Source organism: Crotalus tigris, unplaced genomic scaffold (assembly GCF_016545835.1).
Source record: "Crotalus tigris isolate CLP2741 ecotype Arizona unplaced genomic scaffold, ASM1654583v1 scf7180000024304.1987388, whole genome shotgun sequence".
NCBI classification, from domain to species: domain Eukaryota; kingdom Metazoa; phylum Chordata; class Lepidosauria; order Squamata; family Viperidae; genus Crotalus; species Crotalus tigris.
The window spans coordinates 459,431-486,924 of NW_024100476.1; the positions used below are offsets into that span (position 1 = coordinate 459,431).

At 39.4% G+C, this 27,494-nt stretch overlaps 1 protein-coding gene across 1 annotated transcript; it reads left to right on the forward strand.

The window, feature by feature from the left end:
- The first annotated feature begins 13 nt into the window (after nucleotides 1–13).
- On the forward strand, nucleotides 14–27,332 carry ANAPC16 (anaphase promoting complex subunit 16). The gene is made up of 4 exons (XM_039324679.1): nucleotides 14–170; nucleotides 11,857–12,014; nucleotides 23,925–23,999; nucleotides 26,577–27,332. The coding sequence occupies exons 2-4, from the start codon at nucleotides 11,873–11,875 to the stop codon at nucleotides 26,690–26,692; spliced, it is 333 nt and encodes a 110-aa protein (XP_039180613.1). The 5' UTR covers nucleotides 14–170; nucleotides 11,857–11,872; the 3' UTR covers nucleotides 26,693–27,332.
- Nucleotides 27,333–27,494: the final 162 nt, after the last annotated feature.

Here is a 27,494-nt window from a genome sequence, read left to right on the forward strand (position 1 = left end):
TTCGGGCCGGGTGTAGCGCATGCGTCACTTGCGGGTGGCCCCCTGTCGGATAGGAATCGCTTCCGCCTCCGAGTCCCCCCCCACTCCTTCTCTTGTAGACCTATCGCGATATCTCTTCAACCCTACCGGCCGGAGGAGGACGGGATAACCCTGGATAATCTAGACGCCTGGTAACCGTAACGAAAGCTCCCTTTCCCCGAATCTCTCCTTTCCTCCTTTGTCTCTTCTTTGGTTAGGGCGATGCAGCAGCGCAAAAAGACGGAAGCGAGAATCAGCTGCTTTGCTCGGCGGGGTTGCTCGCCTTTGAGTAGCAGATGCACATCAGCGAGTAGTTGTGTAGTGTAGCTCTTGTGATGCGGGTTGGGAGGGTTAGGATTTAGCGCGTTGCCAGTATCCCTTCGAAAGTGCAAATGATCAGTTGCTTTATTTCATTCGGTTTGCAAACTCTCTTTTTTTGCTTTTCCTAAGATAATGGACTGGAAGCTATAAAGGATGGAAGAGGGTAGATTGGAGGGGATTATTATTTTTTTTTAACCTTCCTAGTTTTCTGTGCTGTTTGCATTATGTTTTCCTACCTGCCAGATCTTTTGCCTCCTTCGTTGAAAAGTTTGGTGGGGTCTTGGTTGCTGCCTTGTGGCCCTGTTTTGGAAAATACTTTGTTGAAAGTAGAGGGAGAAATTCTGTTGACTAAATTATGAACAGGATGCAAATTACACTACATGTATTAAATTTGGGGAAGTAATTTTATATACAGTACTACTTTTTTACAGTATTTCTATGCACTTTTATTCAATTACAAGAGAAGACAGTGTATCCCTTTTTCCCTTTACGTACAAACCCTGCTCAGAGATAATGACTGGCCCAAGTTCACCTTTAATAACTTGAGAGTGGATTTGAACCAGGGCCTCCCCAGTGTTGACCAAGTACATTAGCCACCATATTTGTTGACACTCATTTTAATAAAGTTGGATGAAAAGATATGGGCTGCTGTTACATTTGATTGGTGGGTAAGTGATTTATTGACCAAATGTTGAATTTCAAGTTCTATGATCATTGCCTATACTAGTTAGGACTGATGGAAAAAGAAGACATTCAATATTTGGAGGCAACATATTCTTATACTGGAAGTTAGATTGTGGTTGACTTAGAACAGTGGTGGCGAACCTATGGCATGGGGGTGCCAAAAGCGGCACTCGGAGCCCTCTCTGTGGGCACACGTGCCGTTGCCCCAGCCTTGCCTGCCCCCTTGACCCCTCCTCTCCAGCAGACCCTCTGAAGGAGAGTCGCCCCCGAGCATGGCCCACACGGAGCAGCGCAGCCAAGGACATGGCAGCCAGGCAGCGTAGACAAGACTCTGCCCTCATGCCCCATCATGCAGTTGATGCTGCAGGGCACAGGTAGAGGGTGTGGCTGCCATAGCGCTGCTGGGCTGCCTGGGCGATTAACGTGGTGGCAATGAGTGATCCTGTGGGCAGGCGGGGCAAGGATGGGGGGGCAGAGTGGGGGTGGGGCAGGGGTGGAGCGGGGCGAGGCCAGTCTTTGGGCACTTGGTCTCTAAAAGGTTTGCCATCACTGACCTAGAAAAACTTAAAATGTAGTAAATTGCCTTTGCCAATTTCTTCGTTGAATTCGCAACCCTTGTGTACTTGAATCACCTCTTGGGTGAAATCTGGCCATATTTCCTGCATAGACAGTTTTCTCCGTTCAACAATGTAATAAAAGTTATAGAATGAAACACTTTGTGTGATAGACAGCGACACCCAAATGAAAAACCTGAAAGAAAAGTTGGTTGAGAGCCCACATATTTCATGGGTTGCAGGTCAACTCACCTCCTATAGACAGCAAGCAACTTGATTTTAGAAATGTATGCATACTTTCTAAGACAGCTGTATTGCTTACTCAAAGAAATGATGGGGAGAGGGTGGTATCTCAGTGAGATGAATACGTTCTCATGGACCCTGCTAGACAAGGTCCTTGTTTGGGAAGAAAAAAGTGGAACAGTCTTTACAGTTTGCAGTTACAAAACCAGTGAAGCAGATGATTAGCTGACATAAAAAGAAATATTGTGCAGGCAACATAATAGAATGGAACAGGGAGAAAACTCAGCAGATAAGCTATGGGTACAGACTTTCAGCTGTTTGGTAAATAGGGGCATTTATTTTAACAGTATCGGTTTCCTTGTAGAATTTACTATGTATTTGCCCGTAAAACAAATTTCTCATTATGAATAATATTTGGATGGATGAGAGAAGACAAATGGAACTGACATCTCTGAAAACATTGCTTATTGTGGGAGTCAGCTATCATAATACTATGCTGAATTGTACAATTTCTTCTTAAAAAACAAAAATATCCATTAAAAAAGCATTCTGTATAAAATATTTGTTAAGCAAATAGTGAGGAAAAGCAAGTCTCACCTTTTATGATTTTTGAGGAGAACGACTAGAACAACTAGAAGAGGAAAATAGAGTTGGAAGGGACCTTGGAGGTTTTCTAGTCTGACCCTAGCTCAAGCAGGAGACCCTATACCATTCTGGAGAAATGGCTGTCCAATCTCTTCTTAAAAAGATGGAGCACCCACAACGTCTGAAGGCAATGACAAAATTCTGAAGCATTTGGAGAAGACAGTGAAGCTGGAAGAAAAAACATCCTTTTGTTGGCAACCATGCCAAATGTTCATGGTTCGTTAGCCTTTGGTGCCTTTGCTAGCCATTTCATTACACTGAGGATCTGTCACAATTTTTTTAAGCCCATAGTCTCAAATTAGGCAAAAAAATGAGTGTTGGTGAGAACATTTGCTCTTAAAGCATCAGAGTGCAGAAATGTACCTTTATACCTTTAAATATGTTCTGACAAATTTGCAAACAATTCTTCCAGGCCTAATCTTAAATCACTTGGATTTTTTTTTTTAATCTAAATCTGGGTGAAAATATTTAGTAGCAATACCACTTAGACTTATAATCCACTTCATAGTGCTTTACAGCCCTCTCTACGCTGTTTACAGAGTCAGCATATTGTCCCCCAACAATTTGGGTCCTCATTTTACCAATCTCGGAAAGATCAAAGGCTGAGGGAAACTTGAGCCAGTGAGAATCGAACTGCCAAACTGCAGACAGCCAGTAATCAGCCACAGTAGCCTGCAGTAATAACAAGGCAGTGAAGTATATGGACGAAGTAATGGATCTCACTGCCTGTCCTATAACTAGTCAGCATGACAATTGATCCTCTTGCTATTGTGACCCCACAAAGATGGTAATATGCACATGAGCTGGCTTGCTCAGCGATGCTGGAAAGATTCACACACACACAGAGAGAGAGACACTTTGGTGGTAGGATCTACTAATCTGAGGCATGTTCTTCCCTCAGAAATCCCTGCTGGGTCCATGAAGCGTTTTGCACAGAGGTTGAAGAGGTAGTGTAACAAAATAGTTGGTGTTTTGACAAACGTAGCAAGAAATGTACAAAACAACCCACAACATTTCATCTGTTGACTGTTGTGAAGTTGGTTCTGCTTCTTTCCATTACTTGGAAAAAGTCTTAACTTTTTTTTTTTTTTTTTTGCTTTATTCCCTATGGTACTGCGTTGTTTATGACATCATATTAGCAACTTGGGATAGGAACCACTGGCTGTATCAAGATTAGATAAGTTAAAAGTAACCCTAGCTGATATACAGTACTCATCTGAGCCTTTTGAAAAACTTAAAAGTATATGATCCTTATTTCTTTGTGAATTGTAAGACCACTTCTAGATACTTAGTGTGCTACCAGTTCAAACTGTATTCATTAATGTTTCTGGGTTAACTTTCTGGATTCCATTAAGATTAATTCAAAGCAAATAATACTTATAAGAGACTCAGGGTCTCCACACTTCTCCTTAACTGTTGTTATTGGTAATAACAATCTTGTATGTGGTGGTCCTGGTTATTTTGTTTGCTGATTTGCTCATCATCATAGGGATGATACTTTAATTTTTCTAAGTAGCCCCTTATGGAACTGATATTAAAAAAATAATAAGGCAAAGAGGCATTCTAGGTCCATTCCCTTCCTAAGTGGTATTGTTGATGCCAATGTTAATGATTTAATTTGTAGAAAGCAAGCAAACAGCAATTCCTTGAAGCCCTAAACTCATGTCCAATATGTTCTCTGAAACTGAATCAAGCATTACTTTGAATAATGAAACTAAAGTATCATAATTTGGAGGGGGGGTCCGCAAAGGCTTGATGCAGTCTAATGCTTCAAATCTTGAGTTAAGTCTTGGTGATCCATGGTCACAAAAGGTATTTAAAGGGGATCCATGATAAAGAAAAGTTTGAGAACCCCTGTTTTAGAAGATGCATTTCTTTTAACAAACACTGGGATGCCATGCTGGGCCATTGATTAGATCAGTGGTTCTCAACCTGTGGGTCGGGACCCCATTTGGGATCGAACGACCATTTCACGGGGGTCGCCAAATAAGGCTGTCCGCCATTTTTTTCCCCTTTTCTTTGGCCACGCCCTGGCACCCGGTGATGTATAAGTGGTTGGGGGTCACCACAACATGGGGAACTGTATTATGGGGTCGCGGCATTAGAAAGGTTGAGAACCACTGGATTAGATAGTGTGCCTGTGAAATAGACAATATCGATATTATAATGAAAGAAGAAAATATTGTTGAACGTAGATTTAATAATGACTGCAATAGATTTTCAGCAGTTAACGGAAGGCAATAGCTGCATGGTAGGCATATATTAACAACTGAAAATTCTGTTTTGTTTGGGAGAGCAATAAAACCATATTTGGTAAACAGTCTAAAGCACAGGTGTCAAACTCACCGTATCGTGACTTTTTTTGGCATTGCTGGAGCTGGGGTGTGCACGGCCTCTGCATGATGCAACCAGGCCCACAGGCCGGCAGTTTGACATCCCTGGTCTAAAGGTTTTATTAATTCTAACTTTGAAATGATATGACATTTCTTCTTATTAAAAGGCTTGCCTTTTAATAATTATGATGGGGCCCAGGGATTTGTAATAGTTGAACAATCCTTTTGCCACCTTTTCACTCAAGAAGCATGACAGTAATTTTGTAGTTTTACAAGTGCGCTGGTTGAAGGGATGAAGAACGACTATTCATTTTCACAAGAGATACAGATACTTGACTTGCAACTACGATGTTTTCCCGAAAGTAAGACCTACCCCAAAAATAAATCTAGCTGATTTTGGGGGGTGGGCCTAATATAAGCCCTATCCCCCAAAATAAGCCCTAATTTTGGGGCGAGGCACACATCTAAAAATCAAGCTAGGACAGGAGTGGAGCTACCCCACGTGCCCCACACCTGCTTATCATTGCAGCCAGGCCTCCCATGAATTGACACCTGCCCCTCCGGCCCACTTCTGTGTCTGCTCGCCAGCCTGCATTTCGTTGTCAGAGGCCTTCCGGAAAGGCCTCTGCAGCCGAGAACTGAGCTATGGATTGAATCCGTAGCTCAGTTCTCAGCTGCAGAGGCCTTTCTGGAAGGCTTGTGACAGTGAAATGCAGACCAGGATGTAATGCGCGCGTCAATCCGGAGCTCCATTCTCAGCTGCAGAGGCATTTACTTTGGCCTCAGAAGAAGTGGGCCAGCTGGACAGGGCTGTTGGTGCTGCCACCGCAAGGTGAGACAGTGGAAAAGACACTCCCTGAACATAAGACCTGGTGCCTCTTTTGGAGGCAAAAAAATAAATAAAAATAAGACCAGGTCTTATTTTCGGGGAAACACGGTAGTTGTTTACCAAGTATTCATAGTTATCATGGCCTCTGAAAGAGTGCTTTATGATGGTTGCCGCATCCTGAGTCATGTGGTGTCCATTTTGTGACCATCCCAGTCGCCTTCCAAAAAATAGTCAATAGGGGAAGCCGGATTTGCCTTATGACCACATTATGCATAAAATCATAGGGCTGAGAGGATCCTTGGAAGTTTTCTAATCCAACCCCCTGCTCAAGGCAGGAGACTTAATATCATCCCAATCAAATGATTGTCTAGTTTATTCTTGAAAACTTCCGGTGATGGAGCACCCACGATTCCGGGAGGCAAGCTCTTCCATTGATTAATTAGTCTCATTGCCAGGAAATTCCTCAGTTTTAGGTTGGTTCTCTCTTTGACCCATCACTTCCTGTCCTGCTCTCTGGTGTTTTGGAGAATAAGTCAATCCCCCTCTTTTTTGTGGCAGCCTCTTAAGTATTGGTAGATAGCTATCATGTCCCCCCTCCCGATCCTTCTCTTCAATAGGCTAGACCAGGGGTAGACAACCTTGGCTCTTTTATGACTCGTGGACTTCAATTCCCAGAATTCCTGAGTCAGCATAGGGAGTTGAAATCCACGAGTCATAAAAGAGCCAAGGTTGCCTACCCCTGGGCTAGACAAACCTAGCTCCCTCAACCGTACCAACCAAGGAGAATAATTGCAGTGATTCACTTAAGAACCATGACAAACAAAGAAGTCATAAAGTTGGGCTCGGCTTACAACCACTGCCTTGCTTAGCAATGGAAATTACGGCCCCAATTGGTAATCAAGGACTACCTGTAATGAAGCAGAACATGGGCAAAGTTGCTCCTATTGATTCTTCCTCCATAAGGCTCTAAAACAATGTGCAGAATCCTAGGAATAACAAGGCTCTGGAGCAGTGGTTCTCAACCTGTGGGTCGGGACCCCATTTGGGGTCAAACAACCATTTCACGGGGGTCGCCAAACAGCGCAGTCCGCCATTTTTTTCCCCTTTTCCTTAGCTGTGCTACTCCCTTTTATTCTATTGGCTTTTGCAATAGAATAGACTCTCTTGAATGGAGTCTAATTTTATTGGCTTTCAAAAGCCAGTAGGAATTGTCCAGGCTGTCTCTGCCCTGCTGAGCCCGCCAAAAGTCCCATTCTGCAAACGGTGCTGCACCAGTTGAGTAGTCCTTGACTTATGACCAGTTGAGTAGTCCTCGACTTACGACCAGTTGGGGGGCACGGCATTAAAAAGGTTGCGAACCACTGCTCTTGAGTTATGTGTTTTTCTCTAAGGCCTGTTCTGCAAATCTAAGAGTCTCCCTTCTTCTTTTCAAGCAAATAACAATATCCTAATAGTGCATAGCATGAAAAGCTCTTGTTGACATGGATTTCTGTTAGAATTCTAAATGACTTTTATTTGCTAATCATAACAAATTATTTTGAGTTCTTATGCCAACAATAGATGAGTAGACCAGACAAAAAACAACAATGGAATGGCCATGGTACTGCATTCTTTGTTGTTGTTGTTGTTGTTGTTTGTGTTGCACATTCCAAAATATTACTTCATTTTGAAATAAAACTACAAAATAAAGACAGCAATCATGCTGTTGTCAGTTGAGAGCTTGGATAAATAGAATAAAACAGCACAAGAAGCAACCATATAAACCAGTGGTTCTTAACCTTTTTGAACAAATCACCCCCTTGAGCCAATGAGGAAGTTGTCATCGCCCCCCTCCCCCAACATAACCTCTCAATCACAACATAGGAAATAATTCTTCGATTTATGCAAACACTTTTTTTGTTTTCTTTAAAATTGTCATCAGGACATTGATGCAAATAATTTATTTCCAGTCTTTTTCCCATATCTCCCATATTCTGGCCAATGGCGCGCCACTGTATGGGTAGAGGCTGCTGTGCAACGCACATGAAGATAAGCGATGCGTATTCACATATGTACGGTGTTCTGTACTGAAGCTAGCTGGAGGAACATTTGAAAACACAATTCAATCCACTAATAGCGAGCGATCTGATGTTTTTGTACGACAGATAGACAGCCATTCAATGTAAGAAAAAGTCTCAAAAGTGTCCCCAAAACTTCTCGCTCCATCGCCCCCATATCGCCCCCTTTTCATTCCTTCGCCCCCACGTCGCCCCTTTTCATTCCATCACCCCCCTGAAAAATGAAATCGCCCCCTAGGGGGCAATATCGCCCAGGTTAAGAACCACTGATATAAACTATAGTGGGATAAAGGTTTAAACATTGCCCCCATTTGAAACTGACCTGAAATTAGGAGGTGCTACAAGATTTCTAAGTTCAGGATGCCACCACATGGATATATTTTATATTGCACTTATCTGTGAAAATGCCTGTCAGAAATAAATGCAGCTGTGGACAACTAGCACAGCTCAGGAGACAGAACAAAGGGAGGAAAAATTGGAAGCTGGAAATGTCCCAGCATCTGCCTGCCACCCAGTAAAGATTCCTAGGCATGCAAAAACTGGATAATTTACGGGTTTATTCTATTCGATCCAACATAGAAGCAGGTGCAGCTTTCATTCATTTTGCCTCTTTCTTATAAGCTTAAAGAAACCTGAACTTTAAGGCACAAAGGTGTAGCTTCTTTTGTAAAGATGCATGTCTTTCTACCTGATAGTGCTAATGTAAATCTGTTTCTATTTTTTAAAAATTGACAGCATAGTCTATGTTTATTCACTCCATTTACTGTGCTGTCTTCATTCCTTTTTCAAGTGTGCCTAATGCTAAATATACTGTAGGACAGGGATAGGCAACCTCGGCTCTTTTATGACTCATGGACTTCAGCTATGCTGACTCAGGAATTCTGGGAGTTGAAGTCCATGAGTCATAAAAGAGCCAAGGTTACCTACCCCTGTTGTAGGATAATGAACTATATTATAACACTCCACCACAAACTATAAACAGGTAGACGGAATTTTATTTCGGTCATTGAACAATAACAATACAATCAATAAACAACACAAAGCTATCCCCTCACAACAAGAACTATTAAATCAGACCCCTCACAGCCTTGACATAATCTATTTCAACTTCTTCCCTTAAGACGCCGTTATAGGGCATTGCATGCCAAAACAACTAGACTCAAAACATTTTTCCCCATGCCATCATTCTACTGAACATCTAACTCCCATAATAATGTCTTAGGCCTAAAGATATTTATTTACCCATGTAGTAGGCTGTATTGCTATTATCGTTGTCATCTCCTCATCTTTCTTGTCTTCTCATTTCTCATCTTTTCTCATCTTTCCTACTATCTTCTCCTATTGGTATTTTATGATTTATCATTTGTATCTTATGATTATTGTAACTATGATTTATGAACTATGACCTATTACTTTGTTGTTTGTATGTACACTGAGAGCTTATGCACTGGAGACAAATTCCTTGTGTGTCCAATCACACTTGGCTAATAAAGAATTCTATTCTATTAGCAACTATTTGTGGGCAAAGCTTACAAACAACATACCACAATTTTGCTAATTTTAGAGGAATACATTTATCCTGATTATTTAATATAAAGTGCAGATAAAAGCTATCAGAGTGCCCTGGAAATTTAAAGAAAAGGTGTAATCAACTGATAGCAAATGTCCTTGCAGGTTACTTAGTTTAGATTTGCTAGCTGGAAGCAAGTGTGAAAGGTGCTTTTGATTTGCTGATTGAATTTATTTACTAATTTGGGAGGACTTTATGAGTCCACCTCCTGTTAATTATTTATTATAGTGAATGATAACTTATTCATAATGTGTCATTACAAAGATATTAGGCCACATTTTGGACTATGTAAGAAATTCATTTCTGTTGGAGGAAATTGCAAAACTACAATAGCTATATAAAATTGGGTTTTATAAGAGCGTGACCTTGGTTAGTTGATTTAAACGTTTTGTATTACAAAATTTTGCATTGACAAATAGTGGGAATTTGTCTCATGAACTTTTCCCTCTCCATGTACTGTGTATATTTTATAACCAAAAAGTGTTTTCAGCAATCCAGCTATCTTCTGCACCAACTAGACTCTTTGCTAGTTTGCAGAAACTAATTTCTGGTTTTATGAGATATAATTCTTCCAATTCCTAATTAAAATTGTAAAGTTGTTTTTACTCCTGATGATCTTATGGACATTTCCATATTTTTTTTCTTGGCACGGGTATGGAATTTGTTAGGTTTCTTCTAAATTTTTTTTTAAGTCTATCCTAATGACCTAATATTTTCTGGGTCTCTCATTCTATTAAGACAGGGGTCTTCAAACTCGGCCCTTTTATGACTCATGGACTCACGCTGGATGAGGAATTCTGGGAGTTGAAGTCCATAAGTCATAAAAGGACCGAGTTTGAAGATCCCTGCATTAGGATATTAAATTTAGTAGCTAGAACAGTAAAGTGTACAATGGACCAGAACACAGAGTTGTACTTGATTGGTTGGATAATGCTGGCTCATGCATGAGGCAATCTACACTATGATTGGTTGCTGTGGGTGTAAATGGGCAGTTTCCCTTTTTCCCCGCCTTTTTCTTCTGTGTGCACTGTATGCTGTCTGGATTTATCTCATGATGTTCCTATGTTCCTGACTGTCTTGTCTGCTGTAAATCTAAATGTTAAATATATTTATTTATATAAAACAACAAGTTTGTGTTAGTGTCTCTGCCTTCTTTTAGATAGGTGCTGTGCAATCAATCCCCTGACACATTCAGATGTCCACCCCAGTTAGGTTGCAAGTCGAGTCAGCCAGGTCTTGCCCTCCATTAAGACTTTAATTTGTGCTCTGTTTCAATGGAAACAAGCTTTCTCCATGCCAAAGTCATCAAATCAGCCTCCAGAATTTTATTCCTGGATTTCATCCAGATGGGAGAAACATTTATATACCGTAATCTCTGCAATCAAACACATTGTTAATCCTGGCCCAAAGAGAAACCTGTGTTGGAATTATTTCACCTACATTTTGTACCATGCATTGATTTGTTAGCAGATGGCATTGAAACAGATTTACCTGAAACTGGAGTTAATGTCCCAAATTTCCTTTTAATGTTTCCTTATCCCATTTAATAATGCAAGCATCTAAATCAGAGGTCCCCAACCTATCAGCCATGGTTCACTACCGGGCCTTGGCCTCTTGGGCACTGGGCCACATGAGTAGCTGGGCAGTGCACATGCATATGTGCACATGCTCACTCCCCTCGTGCCAGCATTGCCATGAGTGTTGCACAGGCAGTGGCAGCACCGCTAGTATTGCACAGGTGGTAACGTTGCCATGAACCTTGCGCAGGCAGCCGGTGGGCGGTGGTGCATCATGCGCATTGCCACACCTTGTGCAGGTGGCACCAGTGCTACAGGCAGGCCGCGGCGTGAGCCTAGCACAGGGGTGACGGTGCAAGCCTCGCACCAGTAGCGGCATTGCTGTGGGCTGCTGCACGTGCCTCGTTACACTGGTGGTAGTATCACTGAGAGCCTCGTGCACATGCTCTCAGCCCTGTTTGTGTGGTGCACATGCTTGTGGCCTGTTTGTTCGTGCGCACGTTTGGTCAGAAAGGTTGGAGACCTCTGATCTAATGTCTAATCACTGATCATTCAGGCAACATGTCATCTTTAAACATAGCCATTTAAAATCAAGTCCCTTTCTTGATTCCTTTGACAGATGACAACACAAGCATTATGGAATAAAATATTAAAAAGTTAAATGGGGATCCAGCATGCAACTGCAAACTTAATCTTTATTTACAAAAATATTTTCAGGGTTCATATATTCCAGAAAATGAAAATGATAAAAGGTTGCAATCCAAAAACATGTAAGATGTATTGTAAGATGACATGAGGGAGCTTCGCCATTTTTCCTTTTGTTAAGTGTGACTTTTGTAATTGGCCAGTTTCAACTTAGTGACTATTTTCTGATAGAAGCCATAGCTTCTATCTCAAAATTCCAGATGTGTTTACTAGTGCAGAAATGCTGAGAACTCTTGGCTTAAAGACTGCTAGTTCAAACACATTTGAATCTGTAAGCAGTGCATTTTTTTATATAAGCCATACTAGAAATGGACATGTTCTTTGATTGATTGACAGCTATACTACCTAGCTAAACTTTTTTCTCTTTCTTCTATTTTCAGGTTCAAGGGGGCCAAAATGGCAGCCTCTACTTCTTCATCATCAGCTGGTGGAGTAAGTGGAAGTTCTATGACTGGATCTGGATTTAGTGTCTCAGATCTTGCCACACCTCAAAAAGCCCTGTTTACATATCCTAAAGGAGCTGGAGAAATGTTAGAAGGTAAAAGTGTTCTTCATTATTTGATTTGTAAGTCAAGATAGTAGTCCTTAATACTATGGTTGTATTCATATCCTCAGTATACAAAGATTTTTAATCTTAATGTGTTAAATAAATGACAGTGGCCTAGTTGATACATAAAGATAATTAAAAATGGATTGATTTGTGCAGTGTTCTAAGCCAAACTAATCAGACAACATTATGACTCATCTATAAACTGAACAATTCTCTTTCTTTCTTTCTTTCTTTCTTTCTCTTTCTCTTTCTTTTTCTTTCTTTCTCTCTCTCTCTCTATCTCTATCTGTGTGTGTGTGCGCGCTTGTACGCACACATCTTTCATGCAAAGACTACTGTGGATCACTGAGACCATATTGATTCTTCTTCTGAATTAGGTCTGTGTGAAGAAAGTATTTTGCCTAAGAAAGAAGCCAATAAACAAAAGCATGTCACAACAGAAATGTTGGCACTACAAACAACCGGCAGTGAAACAAAGTAATAAGATGGGCAGTGTCTTTCTTCAGGATATTGCAGTGCATCCATAGTTATTTGAGAGGGAAGAGGAGAGAGAACCAGTAAAAATATACGTCTGTCCTCTATGAAATGACATGTTCGCAGGACTGGCATTATACACTGAACATATTTTTCAAAAGAGATTTTGACATCATTTATTGTGGATTCTTCTGTTCAAGTTATATTTTTTATTGATTATGTGCCATCAAATCAGAAATCATTCTTAATAGCCACGTAGCTAGACCTTCTCCACAATAATCCATTCCCAACTTAGCCTTTTAGGATTGCCAACAGAATACCCATCATTACTGCAGTTGAGTTCATCCTCTTCTTCTATCCCAGCATTGTGGACTTCTCAAGGAAAATGTGTATAATTGTAGTTAGTATGTGAATATTGCAGTGGTCAAATCTAGGAGGCCATGGAATGGGATGAGAAAGAAAGAATCATTGATGTATAAACTCTCTGGATGTTCAAGATTCTTGACAGGGCAAATTAGTCCAACGTCTTGCAAATTATACCTTTCTTGCATTTTTATATTTATTGTAAAATGTAAAAAATGACTATCCTCTATCTTTTTCAACCTTACTCTTAATAAACTATTGGGAGGAGTCTGCCTGATGAATCTGCTTGATCAAGACAAATTCAATAGATGTCTTGATTAACTTCATTCTGTTTTCTAGGTTATTAGATTGTATGGCATCTTTTATTTTTTGGGTGCACCAAATATAAAGTGTTTTGCTATTTCCTTGAATTTCATGCAATCTTATTGCATTCAGGTTAGCAGAGTCTTGAGATCAGATGGGGATGCTTTTTCTGATGTTGAGATCAAAAGTTGATGCTTCTACCCATTTTCAAAAATTGCAGCTAAGGCTTCTAGGGATTATTTAAATTTCATTCTTATTACACCTTGGTTTCCAGTGCTACTTACTCTGGACCAAGGGCTCATGGAAGCTGCCATTGTAACTGTTTACCACTAGATCTTCCAACACTATGATCCCGCTGAACAACATGTAACAGATGCAAAGTTTTGTTTTGTTTTTTATAAATACATTTTTATTGAAAAATTTTTAAAATTTTACAAAAACAAAACAACCCTTCCCCAAACCTCCCCAACCCTCCCATTCCCTCCCCCGACCTTCCCAGAGCTGAATATAGGCTTAATTAAAATTTCTTCAAAAAATCTTTAAAAAGATATAAACCATGAATAAATCTAAATACATTAATTAAACAAATTATAAAATAATTAACAATAATATATATATAGAAAAACATAAATACCAAGAGAAAAATACTTAAAAGGAAAAAGAATAAAGAGGAAGAAAAAAGAAAAAGATAAAAGAAAGTATAATAAAAGTAAAAAGTAAAAATAAAAAAAAGTAAAGTCTATAAGATATTTTAAATTTTAAGTATAAGTTATTAAAAAACTAAATAATATTTTTTTATATCCAACTTATATTGTATAAAATCTATCCATTTTTTCCATACCGCAAAATACTTCTCTTGCGATTGATCCTTCAAAAAAGCCGATGTAGTAACAGATGCAATGTTATCAATCCTTAAAGTTGCTAAGAAGGATTGATACGGCATTCTCACTTTGCTGAATGGTAGTTTTTCCTTGCTTTACCCAGGAGAAGATAAATTCTCTTCAGTTCCCCTTCCATATAATTTTTAATTTTAATTTTATAATTTTTAAATTTATTCTTTCATTAGCCCTAAGGAACTACCATTGCTCATGTTATATTTAGCTGCCAAGGTGGCATTCTACATTCTTGTTGAGATAAGGGAGTGCTCAGTTTTGGTCTGTTAGTAGACTGTATCCTACAGTCTTCTATAGTATATCCCAGTAGAGAGGAAGTAAACATTTTTCCCTTGTGCTAACATCAGAGTAGGCTACTTGGCTGCTGTACGGAGGCAGATAGAGTATTCTTCTATCCAATTTTGAGGGGAATTTCACTCTCCCTAGGAACAGAAGAGAATAGCAGAGTTGGAAGGCACCTTGGAGGTCTTCTAATCCAATGCCCTGTCCAAGCAAGAGACCCTATACCATTCTAGACAAGTGGCTGTCTAGTGATGAAGTACCCTCAACTTCTGGAGGCAAGCTGTTCCATGGGTTAATTTCTCCTTAGTTCTAGGTCAGTTCTCTCCTTGAGTTTCTATCCATTGCTTCTTGTCTTGCCTTCTGGTGCTTTGGAAAATAGGTTGACCCCCTCTTCTTTGTGGCAGCCCTTCAAATATTGAAGCACTGCTATTGTGTCATTTCTGGTCCTTCTTTTCATTAGACTAGACATGCCCAATTCCTGCAACTGTTCTTCATACGTTTTAGCCTCCAGGCCCTTAATCATCTTTGTTGCTTTTTTGTGATACACCAGTTTTTGGATTTCCATTGTTACCAGCCACGTGGCCATTGTTAGGAATGATAAGCATATAACTCAACAACATCTGGAGGGAGTTAGATTGCCTTTCTTACTTTGATTGGATGAAGGATACAAATAGTCTACCTTTATTGCAAAAGAATACATAAACAGGAACCCTTCTATCAGCTATACTGATATGCCAGGTGTGATTCACTCCATGAAAAGATAACCAAGCCTCCATCACCCATGGGCTGCTAGCCTCAGGTTATATACAATGAAGTATTGAAATTAGTATTAAAGCAAAAATTCCTAATGGGTCAGATAGCAAACCCCATAATTTCTAACCAATGTAGCCATTGGCTATAAGTGGTTCAGAATATCAAGGTGTGCAATGTAAAAGATCTGGAAGGTACCAGGCAGAAGGGCTGGTGTCAGCTACACTTGGCTGGTACTACCGTAAATAACTGCATTGGCTTTTTGTGTAAACACAGTGCTGAGTAATGGTGATTTCCTTTCATTGTTTTGCCATAGCTGATAAGAAAGAGAACAAACTAAGAACTATCTTCTTCATGATGGTGTAGACATTTGCCTAGTACTCATTGGTGATACTATTTCAAGGTAGAAAGAATGCCTTTTCCAATTCTCAAGCATGTTAATTTTGTGTTTTCTCTCTAATTAGAACTGGTATGGAATCTATATGTTGTTTTGCCATTAGTGCAATTTTTTTGAATACAATGTGCCTTTATTTGAATATTTGAGTATTTATAAGTTAAATACTAGATAAAGCTAAACTTCATTAAAAGTAGTTGGAACGTGGTGATGGGGCCTAGTTGTTATTCCATTCTGTAGGTTCTGAGCTTAGCTTCCAGCTAAGCTACAGGTAATCCTCGACTTAACAGTTTATTTAGTAACCATTCAAAGTTACAACAGCACTGAAAAATGTGACGTATGATCGTTTTTCACAGTTATGACCTTTGCAGCATCCCCATAATCATGTAATCAAAATTCAGATGCTTGGCAACTGGTTCATATTTATGACTACTGCTGTGTCCCAAGGTCATGTGATCACCTTTTGCGACATTCTGATAAGCAAAGTCAATGGGGAAGCCAGATTCACTTAACAACCAAGTTACTAACTTAACAACTGCAGTGATTCACTTAACAAATGTGGCAAGAAAGGTTGTAATATGGGGCAAAACTCAGTTAACAAATGTCTCACTTAACAACAGAAATTTTAGGCTCAATTGTGGTTGTAAGTCAAGGACTACCTTTAGTCCAATCAATGACTTGATCCTGGCTGGAGTTGTAAAGCTGCCATGTCTATAGTGGGAAACTTACTTGTTGAGATACATAAAAGAATGATGGAGCTGATAACCTATTAATCCAAAGCAGAAAATTCTGTTGGAGTTCTGCCAGTGCTTACAGTTCTGTTCTATGTCTGATCCTGTAGGAGGATCTGGCAGGAAAGATTTGGCAAGGAATAAGTATTATGGAATTATATCAATAGCAATAGTTCTATCTGCTGTGCCTTACCTCAGTATGGTGAGAGCTTGTGGTCCAACTGCTTTTGAAACAGTTCAGCTAGTTTTGAAAAACAGTTATGTGGCAATGAAGAATATCGATTGAGAAAGAAAAGTTCAAAGCAATCTGTAGAAAATTAGCAGCACAATTCTTTGGACTTTGGCCTTAAACTCTCTTTTTACTTCTGCCAGTAGCTTTCTCTAAACTCGTGATATATAGGTTTTTTTTTTGTATCAAGATTAAAGTGATGATTATTTCATCTTCAGGTTAATAGGTCTGTTTATTCTTATAAGAGTTTCATTAGTCTGGAAAGTATAATTAGCTGTTTAGTGCCAGTTGTAGGATGGCAAGTTGTGGTTACTAGACATGCTGTGGAAAATTCCTGGTTATTTCATATTTGCAAAAATCTGACTCTTAAGAGTATTTAATTACAGGTCGTTCTACATGGGTATAGATTTGAGAAATTGTAAGATTGTTTTTGGTGAGTGGCACACATAGTGTATTTTTTTTTTTTTTGGCAAACAAGGAAGTAGGTTCAAAGAAGAAAAAATGTTAGCAGACCTACTGAAACAAGTTGCTTTTTGTTGTGATAGTAGTTGCTTCTCTTGGATTGGAAATGTACACTTGAATTTGAACTCTTCTGGGTCCTTAGGTTGGTTTCTGTACTAGCAGTAGCAGAATTCAAAAAGATAGTATGTGCTATCTACCAGAAGATAAGCAAGTTGAAATCCCATTGAAATAAATAGGCTTAAAAGATACTTCACTGTGTTTGAATTATGTCCATTTCTGACATTCCGTGATTAAAGATATCTATTTGTTCTTTGTGCATTCCACAACCTTAAGCGAATTATCTATTCTTACTGTGATTTTATATTGAGTTGTTGAATTCGTATGGTCTCAATATTGGCTGTCAGTTTTATGTCATAGCTGCTAGCCCAAGGAAAGGAAACTTTCAATTTATAGGGCAGATGCAGCTCACGAGCCTTCTGCAATCAACAGCAGAGCTTCCTTCTTTGTGCTCCTTCATCAATTAACCTGGGAAAAAATATTGATTTTTTTTTAAGGAGAATCAACTAGACCAGAAATGTCAAACACAAGGCCTGGGGGCCAGATGCGGCCCACAACATGGTTTCATGTGGCCTGCGAAGCCATCCTGGAAACAGTGAGAGAATGGCCCCCGCTGCCTTGGCCCCCGGGCCCTGGCCGCCCGGGAGCCAATGTACAACTTTGTGGTGGTCATCTATGCTGAAACACATTCAGTTTTAGCTCCACAAGTCCATCTGGAAACAGCAAGGGACCAGCCCCTGTTGCGTTGGCCCCACCTCCTGCGTGCGCGCTGGGGAGGTGTCACCCTTTGTTAGGAATGAAGAAATACACCATCGCCTGGAAGTGGCCAGCAAATGGCCCTCACCTACTTCACATATCTGGCTTGATAGGCTCCAGGGGAGGGGTTTCGGCAGGCTCTTCCAGTGGACCATGCCTTGCGCTTGCCCTGGTCCAACCCCCTTCTGCCAGAGACTCTCAGATCTGTCCCACTCCTGCCCAGGTCTCCACAGGCACCCTTCACACGAACGATGTAGAGCTGGCCATGCCCACCCAGTAGGCCACACCCACTCCAGCCATGCCCACCCAGTAGGCCATGCCCCTCCTGGCCACATCTACTCACCCACCCACCCCCCGAGGACAACCACAATGCTGATGCGGCCCTCTATGAAACTGAGTTTGACACCCCTGAACTAGACAGTCTTTCAAAGTGTGTCTCCCAGGCAGTAGTTGGGTTAATATTGAGAGTAATCAATTTATATCAGAATTTATAAACGAGACTACAGATAGTCCTTAAGTTATGACTACAATTGGGACCAGAATTTCTATTGTTAAGCAAGGTGCTTGTTAAGTGACTCGCACCTGAATTTATGACCTTTTTTGCCATGTTTGGTAAGCGAAACACTACAGTTGCTAAGTGAATTATGTGGTCATTAAGCAAATCCAGCAATCAGTGACTCCGTGATGCTGCAACCATTGTCAATACATGCTGGTTACCGAGTGCCAAATTTTGATCACATGACCGTGAGGATGCTGTGAGAGTTATAGCGTGAGGACTACTTGTAAGTCACTCTTCTTAGTTCCATTGTAACTTCAAACAGTCACTAAAAGAATGGTTGTAAGTCAAGGACTACCTTAAGATTACATATGACTTGAGCTCCAACAGGACATCACTTCACTGTTAATTCAAACCAGTAGTAGGCTTCCTTGCCCCCCAAAAAATCCTGCCCTCTTGATGGGATGGGGCAGACAAATAAGAATGTCTTTATTTTTGATGTAAACTGTAAATGAACTGCAGGAAGACAAAATGCAAAGGTTGCATGTTTGCCCCGGCCTACAGGGCAAACTTATTTTTCAAAGCACTAGAAGGCAAAACAAACAATGGATGGAAACTAACCAAGGAGAGAAGCAACCTAGCAACCTAGAACTAAGGAGAAATTTCCTGACAATGAGAACAATCAACTAGTGGAATAGCTTGTCTCTAGAAACTGTGGGTGATCCGTCACTGGAGGCTTTTAAGAAGAGACTGGACATCCATTTGTCTGAAATGGTATAGGGCAGGGGTCCCCAACCTCCCGGGTTGTGGCCTATTTGCAACCAGCCCACATGAACAGTGGGCCGGTGCGGCCACATGTGTGCATGCTGCTTGACTTGCGTGAGCAGTTTGCCAGCACATGTGCAGCTCAACTTGCGCAAGTCAAACAACGGGCGCATGCACTTACACACCAGTCTGCCACTCACACAAATTGACCTGATTGCATGCGCACCAGCCTGCTACTCATGAGGCTGGTTCCCCTCTCCCGCCCTCTGCCGGGCTGCGAAGCCACAAAGGTTGGGGACTGTTGGAATAGAGTCTCCTGCTTGAGCAGGGGGTTGGACTAGAAGATCTCCATGGTCCCTTCCAACTATGATGACGATGATGACACACCTCACCTTTCCTACTGCCAGAGGACTGATGAATGGCCAAGCATTAGGGCTAACTTTCCCCAATGCTATCCAGCCGCTTGTTTTTGTTCATTTGTCCAGGAGCTTAAGGTATTTTCACTGGAATTCTCTTTCATTTAATTCCTGCATTAACACCTATGTGAGATTGAGTGACTTGCCCAAAATCACTCTGCAAATTTCCATGCCTGAGCATTAGTTGAATCTAGGTCTTCAGTCATAATTCAGCACCCACTATACCACACTAGCTTTCATACTGGCTCTTTCTGGGCCCTGGGCAAATAGTCACCTCCTAAGTAAAACAGGATACTGCCCTGTTTAGACCCATCAACTAATGTTATATTGGCAGTGTGTTAAGCCCTAAATATCAAACGCTCCTGCAGCAGACTAAATAATAATAATTTGCAAGACATTCAGCTAAGTGTCAGCAGATTATGGATGTATAAGACTGGCGTAAGTTAGAGCCTCACAGGCAAATTTGCTTGCTTAATCGTTTCTCATGTCTCCTAAGAACGGAGTAGGAATAAGCCAACTATATTATGTCAATGAGTCCTGAAGAACTGAGTGCTGAGTTGGTTCCAGGAAAGCAGTTGAATTGTGCTTTACTATAGAGGGCAGTATATACATGCATAAACACACTTGCCAACTGATTATGCTTATATACAGTTGCTTTTTCAGCTTCAGCTACTCTGCTATAAAGCAGACTAAAGATTCTGTTTGAGACTGGTAGTTTGCAGCAATTCATTTTTTTTAAATTAATCTAAATAAAATCAAATTTGTTGGGCAAGGAACCTGGCATTCATCAACCCAGGCTTTTCACAGAACCATTGACGCTCTAAATGCTTTGCTGATGATTCCTACCTTCCATTGTGTCTCCAAGATGGGACACATGAAACTTTTGTTTCCTGTTGTGCAATTGCCATCTCAGTTTTAAACTTGTTTTGGGGGATTCGTGATTCCATTCTTCCAAAGAAAGATCTAGAGTTAAGCAAATGTGAATTGGGAAAATTATTACCAGCTATCTTTTTTAGATTTACTGAACAAAATGAGGGGTTTGGAAATGAGAGTAGCTCGTCATTTCTGTGTCTTCTGTAGACCAGAGCTGCTTATTCTGCCAAGAACTTATTCTGAAAATGGGCGATGCCATTTCCCACCATTTTCAGATAGGTAAGACATGAAAATTGTAGCATCTGAAAGAATTTTAATTACAAAAATCTACAACTGCTAAGAATCAGCTAAAAAGTAAGAAGACATGTTATAGTGAGGGAAACAATTATTTGATCCCCAGCTGATTTTGTATGTTTGCCCACTGACAAAGAAATGATCTGTCTATAATTTTAATTATAGGTTTATTTTAACAGTGAGATACAGAATAACAACCAAAAAGTTATAAATTGATTTGCATTTTAATGAGTGAAATAAGTATTTGATCCCCTATTAATCAGCAAGATTTCTGGCTCCCAGTTGTCTTTTAAACAGATAACAAGCTGAGATTAGGAGCACTCTCTTAAAGGGAGTGCTCCTAATCTCTGCTTATTACCTGTATAAAAGACATCTGTCCACAGAAGCAATCAGTCAATCAGATCCCAAACTCTCCACCATGGCCAAGACCAAAGAGCTGTCCAAGGATGTCAGGGACAAGATTGTAGACCTACAGAAGGCTGGAATGGGCTACAAGACTATCACCAAGCAGCTTGGTGAGAAGGTTACAACTGTTGGTGCGATTATTCGCAAATGGAAGAAACAAAAAATAATTATCAATTTCCCTCGATCTGGGGCTCCATGCAAGATCTCACCTCGTGGAGTTTCAATGATCATTAGAATGGTGAGGATCTTATCGATGATCTCAAGGCAGCTGGGACCATAGTCACCAAGAAAACAATTGGTCACACATTACGCCATGAAGGACTGAAATCCTGCAGCAGTTGTAAGGTCCCCCTACTCAAAAAAGCAAATGTACAGACCCATCTGAAGTTTGCCAATGAACATCTGAATGATTCAGAGAACTGGGTGAAAATGTTGTGGTCAGATGAGACCAAAATTGAGCTCTTTGGCATCTACTCAACTCGCTGTATTTGGAGGAGGAGGTATACTGCCTATGACCCCAAGAACACCATCCCTACTGTCAAACATGGAGGTGGAAACATTATACTTTGGGCATGTTTTTCTGCTAAGGGATGATGGATGCATCAAAGGATGATGGATGCGGCCATGTACTGTCAAATCCTGGGTGAGAACCTCCTTCCCTCAGCCAGGGTATTGAAAATGGTTGTGGATGGGTATTCCAGCATGACAATGACCCAAAACACACGGCCAAGGCAACAAAGGCTCAAGAAGAAGCACATTAAGGTCCTGGAGTAGCCTAGCCAGTCTCCGGACTTTAATCCCATAGAAAATCTGTGGAGGGAGCTGAAGATTTTTGCTGTCAAACGTCAACCTTGAAACCTTAATGACTTGGAGAGGATCTGCAAAGAGGAGTGGGACAAAATCCCCACTGATATGTGTGCAAACCAGGTGGCCAACTACAAGAAACGTCTGATCTCTGTGATTGCCAACAAGGGTTTTGCCACCAAATACTAAGTCATGTTTTGAGAAGGAGTCAAATACTTATTTCACTCATTAAAATGTAAATCAACTTATAACTTTTTTGAAATACATTTTTCTGAATTTGTTTGCTGTTATTCTGTCTCTCACTGTTAAAATAAACCTACCATTAAAATTATAGACTGATCAGCAGAGGATCAAATAATTTTTTCCCTCACTGTAAAAGTGATTTCTAGATATCAACAGGTTGGGCAGCCATGTCTTAGACTTAGACAATCAGTTCTGCAATTGGTGCCTCCAGAAGCAGCTGTCGTGAATGGGATGATAGGAATTACAATTTAGAACATCTGGAAGATACCAAGTTCATAAAGATGGTTACCTCAGAGATTGTATAATGGCATGTTTGAAAGTCGAGAATGGCAAGTAGCAGGGATCCTGTATTTGTGAGAATTGTAACTGGTCAGTTGAGAGAACAAGATAATTTTCTGACTTAAATCCATTAACTTAGATTTCATGTTTGTGAATTAAAATAACTAAATTCAATTCATTCCTTATATGAAATACCTCAACATGTACTGTCAAGTCTCTATTGTTGTCAGCTTGGCAGGCTATTATTTGCCATTTATGGATGAACAACCCATAACATCCCTAGAAGTAAAGGTTTCTTGGAGAATTTATTGTTTTCAGAGCCTTGAGTTTCTCCTATCCTTGACCACAGATAATGTGCTAGTCTTGCAGCAGTCTTGAAGGTCTATTAAAATGTAATTTAAGTATTGGTATCCATGACATGATTTTTTTTTCAAGAATGCATTTCGTTTAGAGTTTATTTAAAGAGAAGTGAAGTGGCATTGATCTTGTGTACAATACGCATGAACCATAAAATGCTTTGTTCCAATATTTCAGCATAACATGGCTATAAAGAACTGTCTCATATTATGGTAGTTAGAGCTTAACATCCATCTGTCCCCTAGACTGGCTAGTAATGGCTGTCTGAGGTTTCAGATGAAGTCTTTCCTAGCATTGTGAGGAAGTGCTAGAAATTAAATCTGGGATGTTTTATACCATTTGAATTGCCAATCATTTATGTAGATTTGGGCTATTTTTAGCTTACATTATTCATTCATGCAGTTCATTTAAAGCACTTATATGGTTGTCCAATTCAAACACTGCAATAATGGGGGTGGCTTGCATGAAATCAAAAATAAGGAAAACATAATAAACACTTCCATAGAAAAATCCCATACAAACCTTTAGTAGATAGTGAGGAAGTCCTCACTAGTACCTCTCTCCCAATGGAAATCCAGTAATTTTGTGTCTGGCCCTGGCACTCAAGGAAAAACCAAGTTTGAAATGTCTTTCTAAAGACCAACAGAGTCAACACCAAACAAATATTAGGAAGGAGATGGTTCCAGACAGGAGGACCTGCAATAGAAAAGGCATACATCCCATCAAATGGCATTAATTTTAAATAAAGGATTCAAAGTATGCCTATCTCTTAGAGCATGAAAGACAGGCCAATCAATACCTTTAGAGAGAGGTGGTCTCACAAATAAATTGGTTGTGTGCCTTATAGGGCTTTATAGGTGATAACCAACATCTTGAATTTTATCTGGAAGCTTATAGGAAATTAATGCAGCTGGGGAGGGGAGGGAAGGGAAGGTGCATGCCAGTGAGAAAATGGTTGGATCAGACCAAGAATTCAGCATACAATTCTCAACAACTGTCATCCAGATATATGAGAATCCATTGCTTGAAGAGGACAGTAGAAAATAACGTTGTTGCGCATATACTGAGTTTCCTGGAAACAACTGGCTAGTCATTGTAGGATCAGAGGCTAAACTATTGGTCTGGCTTAGTTTTTGTCATTATTATATGAATGTAGACACTTGTTAATTTATACATCCTTGGTACAAAAATAAGACTGTTGCTTTTTGTGATACTCTTAGAAGGTTTTTCAGGATCATAAATATTTTAGACTTTTTTTTGCTCTATTTACAGATGGGTCAGAACGATTCCTTTGTGAATCTGTCTTCAGCTATCAAGTTGCATCCACACTAAAACAGGTAAAACACGGTAAGTAAATAACTCATGAACTGTGTTGTAGCAGTGGATTTGTATGTTCTTTCAGATCTATCTGTATAGAAATTTAGTAAGGTAATACAAATACCTTACTGTTTTGAAAACCAGCAGGATAGAACAGAACATAATAAAAATATAGCAGATGTTTAATGAACCTATTGTCACAATATTATCCTGTGTAATAAAAAAGCAAAAACAAAGTTTTATCTATATGGTCTATTTAACCAGGAGATAAGATTGTAACTCCTATTACTTGATGCTGTTGTACTCAGAAAACAAGCTATGAACATTGCACTCATAGTAGAAAACTTTGTGAACCACAACTTTGCTGTTAATAAAGATTGCTATCTTTCTTTCTGGGTCATCTGGTTTATATCTCATTTCGCTTCATCATCTCTTCCTCCTTATACTTTGTTCATGTGATATATTGGCATCAGTTTACTTGCTTCTGAAAGGCTATCAAGATGGAACAGAACTCTGGAAGAAAGTATATGATTAGAGTAACTCTTTATGTAGGAAACTTGATCACTTGCTATTTTCAATCATACTCTGTGGCCAAAGAGATTGGTCAAGAGTTCTTAAACTATTGTAAGTTTTATGCTTGATTAGATGGCTGTTCTACCAGAGTCTCTTGCAAATTTTCAATTTTGTAGATATATTCCTTCTGGGTCTACAGAGAAATGGACAATTTTAAGGTTCAGAGCAGGGGTGTCCAATCTTGGCAACTTTAAGACTTGTGGACTTCAACTCCCAGAATTCCCCAGCCATCAGAATTCCCCAACTTTACGTCCACAGGTCTTAAAGTTGCCACGGTTGGATTTCCCTGCTCTAGATTAGTGTTTCTCAACCTTGACAATTTTAAGGCATGTGAACTTCAACTCCCAGAATTCCACAGCCAGCATTATAATACATGTGAGGCCAAGATTTTTGGAGCTTTTTTCAGGGAAGTCTTGGGGGGGGGGTCCTGTTTTCGTCCCATGTTAAGTTTATTTTAGTACAACATTGCAACTTTATAATTTTTTCCAATCTCAAAATAATTAACTCATACAGATTTATACAGATTTATAAACATTTACTACATTGATAAACATTCAATCCAAGTATTAAGACTATTGAAGATTTAATTTAATAGGGAATCCCTTTTAAAGATATTAAGAATTTCTTAACCTCCTTTGGAAACAGAATTACATATGGCTAAATGTAGGATGTCAATGAACATCTGTTGAAGAAGCTTTGGCAGAACAAGCTTGATGTTAACACATCCATGTTAAAACAAAAACAAAATCCAACTTTCCCCATAGTTAAGATTGTCCAGTCACTGTGGAATAGCTGTCTTATTCTTTAGGTTTGTCTACTTCAGTGAGGAAATATGACCTCATTGTGATTGGGCACTGCCTTAGCAGAGAATACAGGTAGTCCTCGACTTACAACAGTTCATTTAGTGACCAAAGTTACAATGGCCCTGAAAGAAGTGACTTATGCCCATTTTTCACACTTACAGCCATTGCAGTACCTCATGGTCACATGATCAAAATGCAGATGCTTGGCAAATTCGTATTTATGACAGTTACAGGGTGATGCGATCAGCTTTTGCAACCTTCTGACAAAGTCCGTGGGAAAGCCTGTCGTGTTACTATCTTAACAACTGCAGTGATTCATTTAACATTTGTGGCAAGAAAGGTCATAAAGTAGAGCAAAACTCACTTAACCAATATTTCACTTAGCAACATAAATCTTGAGCTCAATTGGGGTCGTAACCTGAGGACTATTTGTATGCCACCAACCATTTAAAATATGTCTTTTGCCCAACCCCTTCAATTATTCTGTTACCATTCATTGTCAACTGCTCTAATACTGACTGTTTTTTTATTGTTTTGCTTATGACTTTTCTTGGACTATTAGTGTATGTGACATTTTTGAGAATTTTGACAAAATAAAAAGCACCTGATAGATAAAGGCATGAAGAATCTCAGTGTAATACAACAACTTTGTTTTAGTTTCCTTGTGATATATCAGCTGTAACAGATGACAGAATAATAACATATCACTGTATGTGAAAGTGTTTAATATTTAAGCTAAGATATATCATAGCTGATTTTTTTTATTGGCTTGCATGCAGTACAGTTGTTCTAGAAAACAAATATTTTGGCCTTATTCATAGCTTGAAGGATATTTTCCAACATCTATTTATGTAGGGATTATCTGCACTATTTTCACTGGTTAACAGTTTCTAAGAGAAACAGCAGTATTGCTGGAATAAAGTCGGATCTAAAAGAGCTTTTGTAGGATTTAGAACTGGAGCAGTAGGAATAATACATTTATTTTCCTGCAATTGAAAAATAAATGTGAGGATCTTTGAATAGAATTTGTTTATTTTTAATATCTCTATCCTGTCTTGTGGATTGATAATGTCTTATGAATCATAGAATGAAAACAAATTGTTTGGATTCTAACTAGTTAATTTTCTTGTGATAAAATATTTTTCTGCTTTAAAACATTATGTGCAGATTACAGTACATTAAAAGGCTTAACCAAAGTTGATTGAAAACCATTTTTAATTTTCTGATACAGATCAGCAAGTTGCTCGAATGGAAAAACTCGCTGGCTTAGTGGAAGAACTGGAGGCAGATGAATGGAGATACAAACCCATTGAACAGCTCTTGGGCTTCACACCTTCTTTAGGTTGAAATATAGCAATATATAGCAATTTGTTGATGTGGAAAGATCCAGGATTAGTGTAGCCCCATTTTAAAACTTTCAGTGGTTTCGTTCTGTGTTTTCCCACAACTCTGATGACAATCCAGAACTATTGTTTTTTTTTCACCAGGTCCAATAAAGTATATTTATATAAAAAAAATAGGGTTTTCTTTTTTAGTCACTTTCACACTGCTTGAGGATAGTGTGATTTTTATAACTAAGGAGCTGTAATCAGTTTTCAAAAAAAAACCCAACCCCCTTTTTATTTTGAGATGGGAAGGGTTAATTATTTCAATTCAACAGTTCTGACCTTGAGCTTGCACAATGAAAGTTGACCAGGCAGTTGGACTTTTCTTGTACAGGGTAGAATAAGAAGCCATCGTTTTAAGCCCTAAGCTGTTGCTTTGAAGAGAAATGTGATAATAGGACCGGATCACTTGGAGGTCAGAAAAATATTAACTGTTTCCTATATTTAGGTTGTTGCTGAGAGTGCATTTTGACAGTTGTTCCTCTGTTAATTATGTGCGGAAATGGTCAGAACAATTCTTAAAAAGAGACATTGACTGTCCCACTTGCTGTTCCAGTCCACTTGAATAGTCTGTTTAGCAAATAAATTATTTTAGCTCTTGCCATGAGGTTGGATTTGGTATTTCTTTCAAGGGTTTGGTAGTAAGGAAATGGATTGATACCATATGAGTTTCAGTAAAGATACTAAGATTCACAAAGTCTACATAGGGACAAATAAGACTATAACTTGAGATTAGATGTTTTCAGAAGAAACCTTGGTGACAT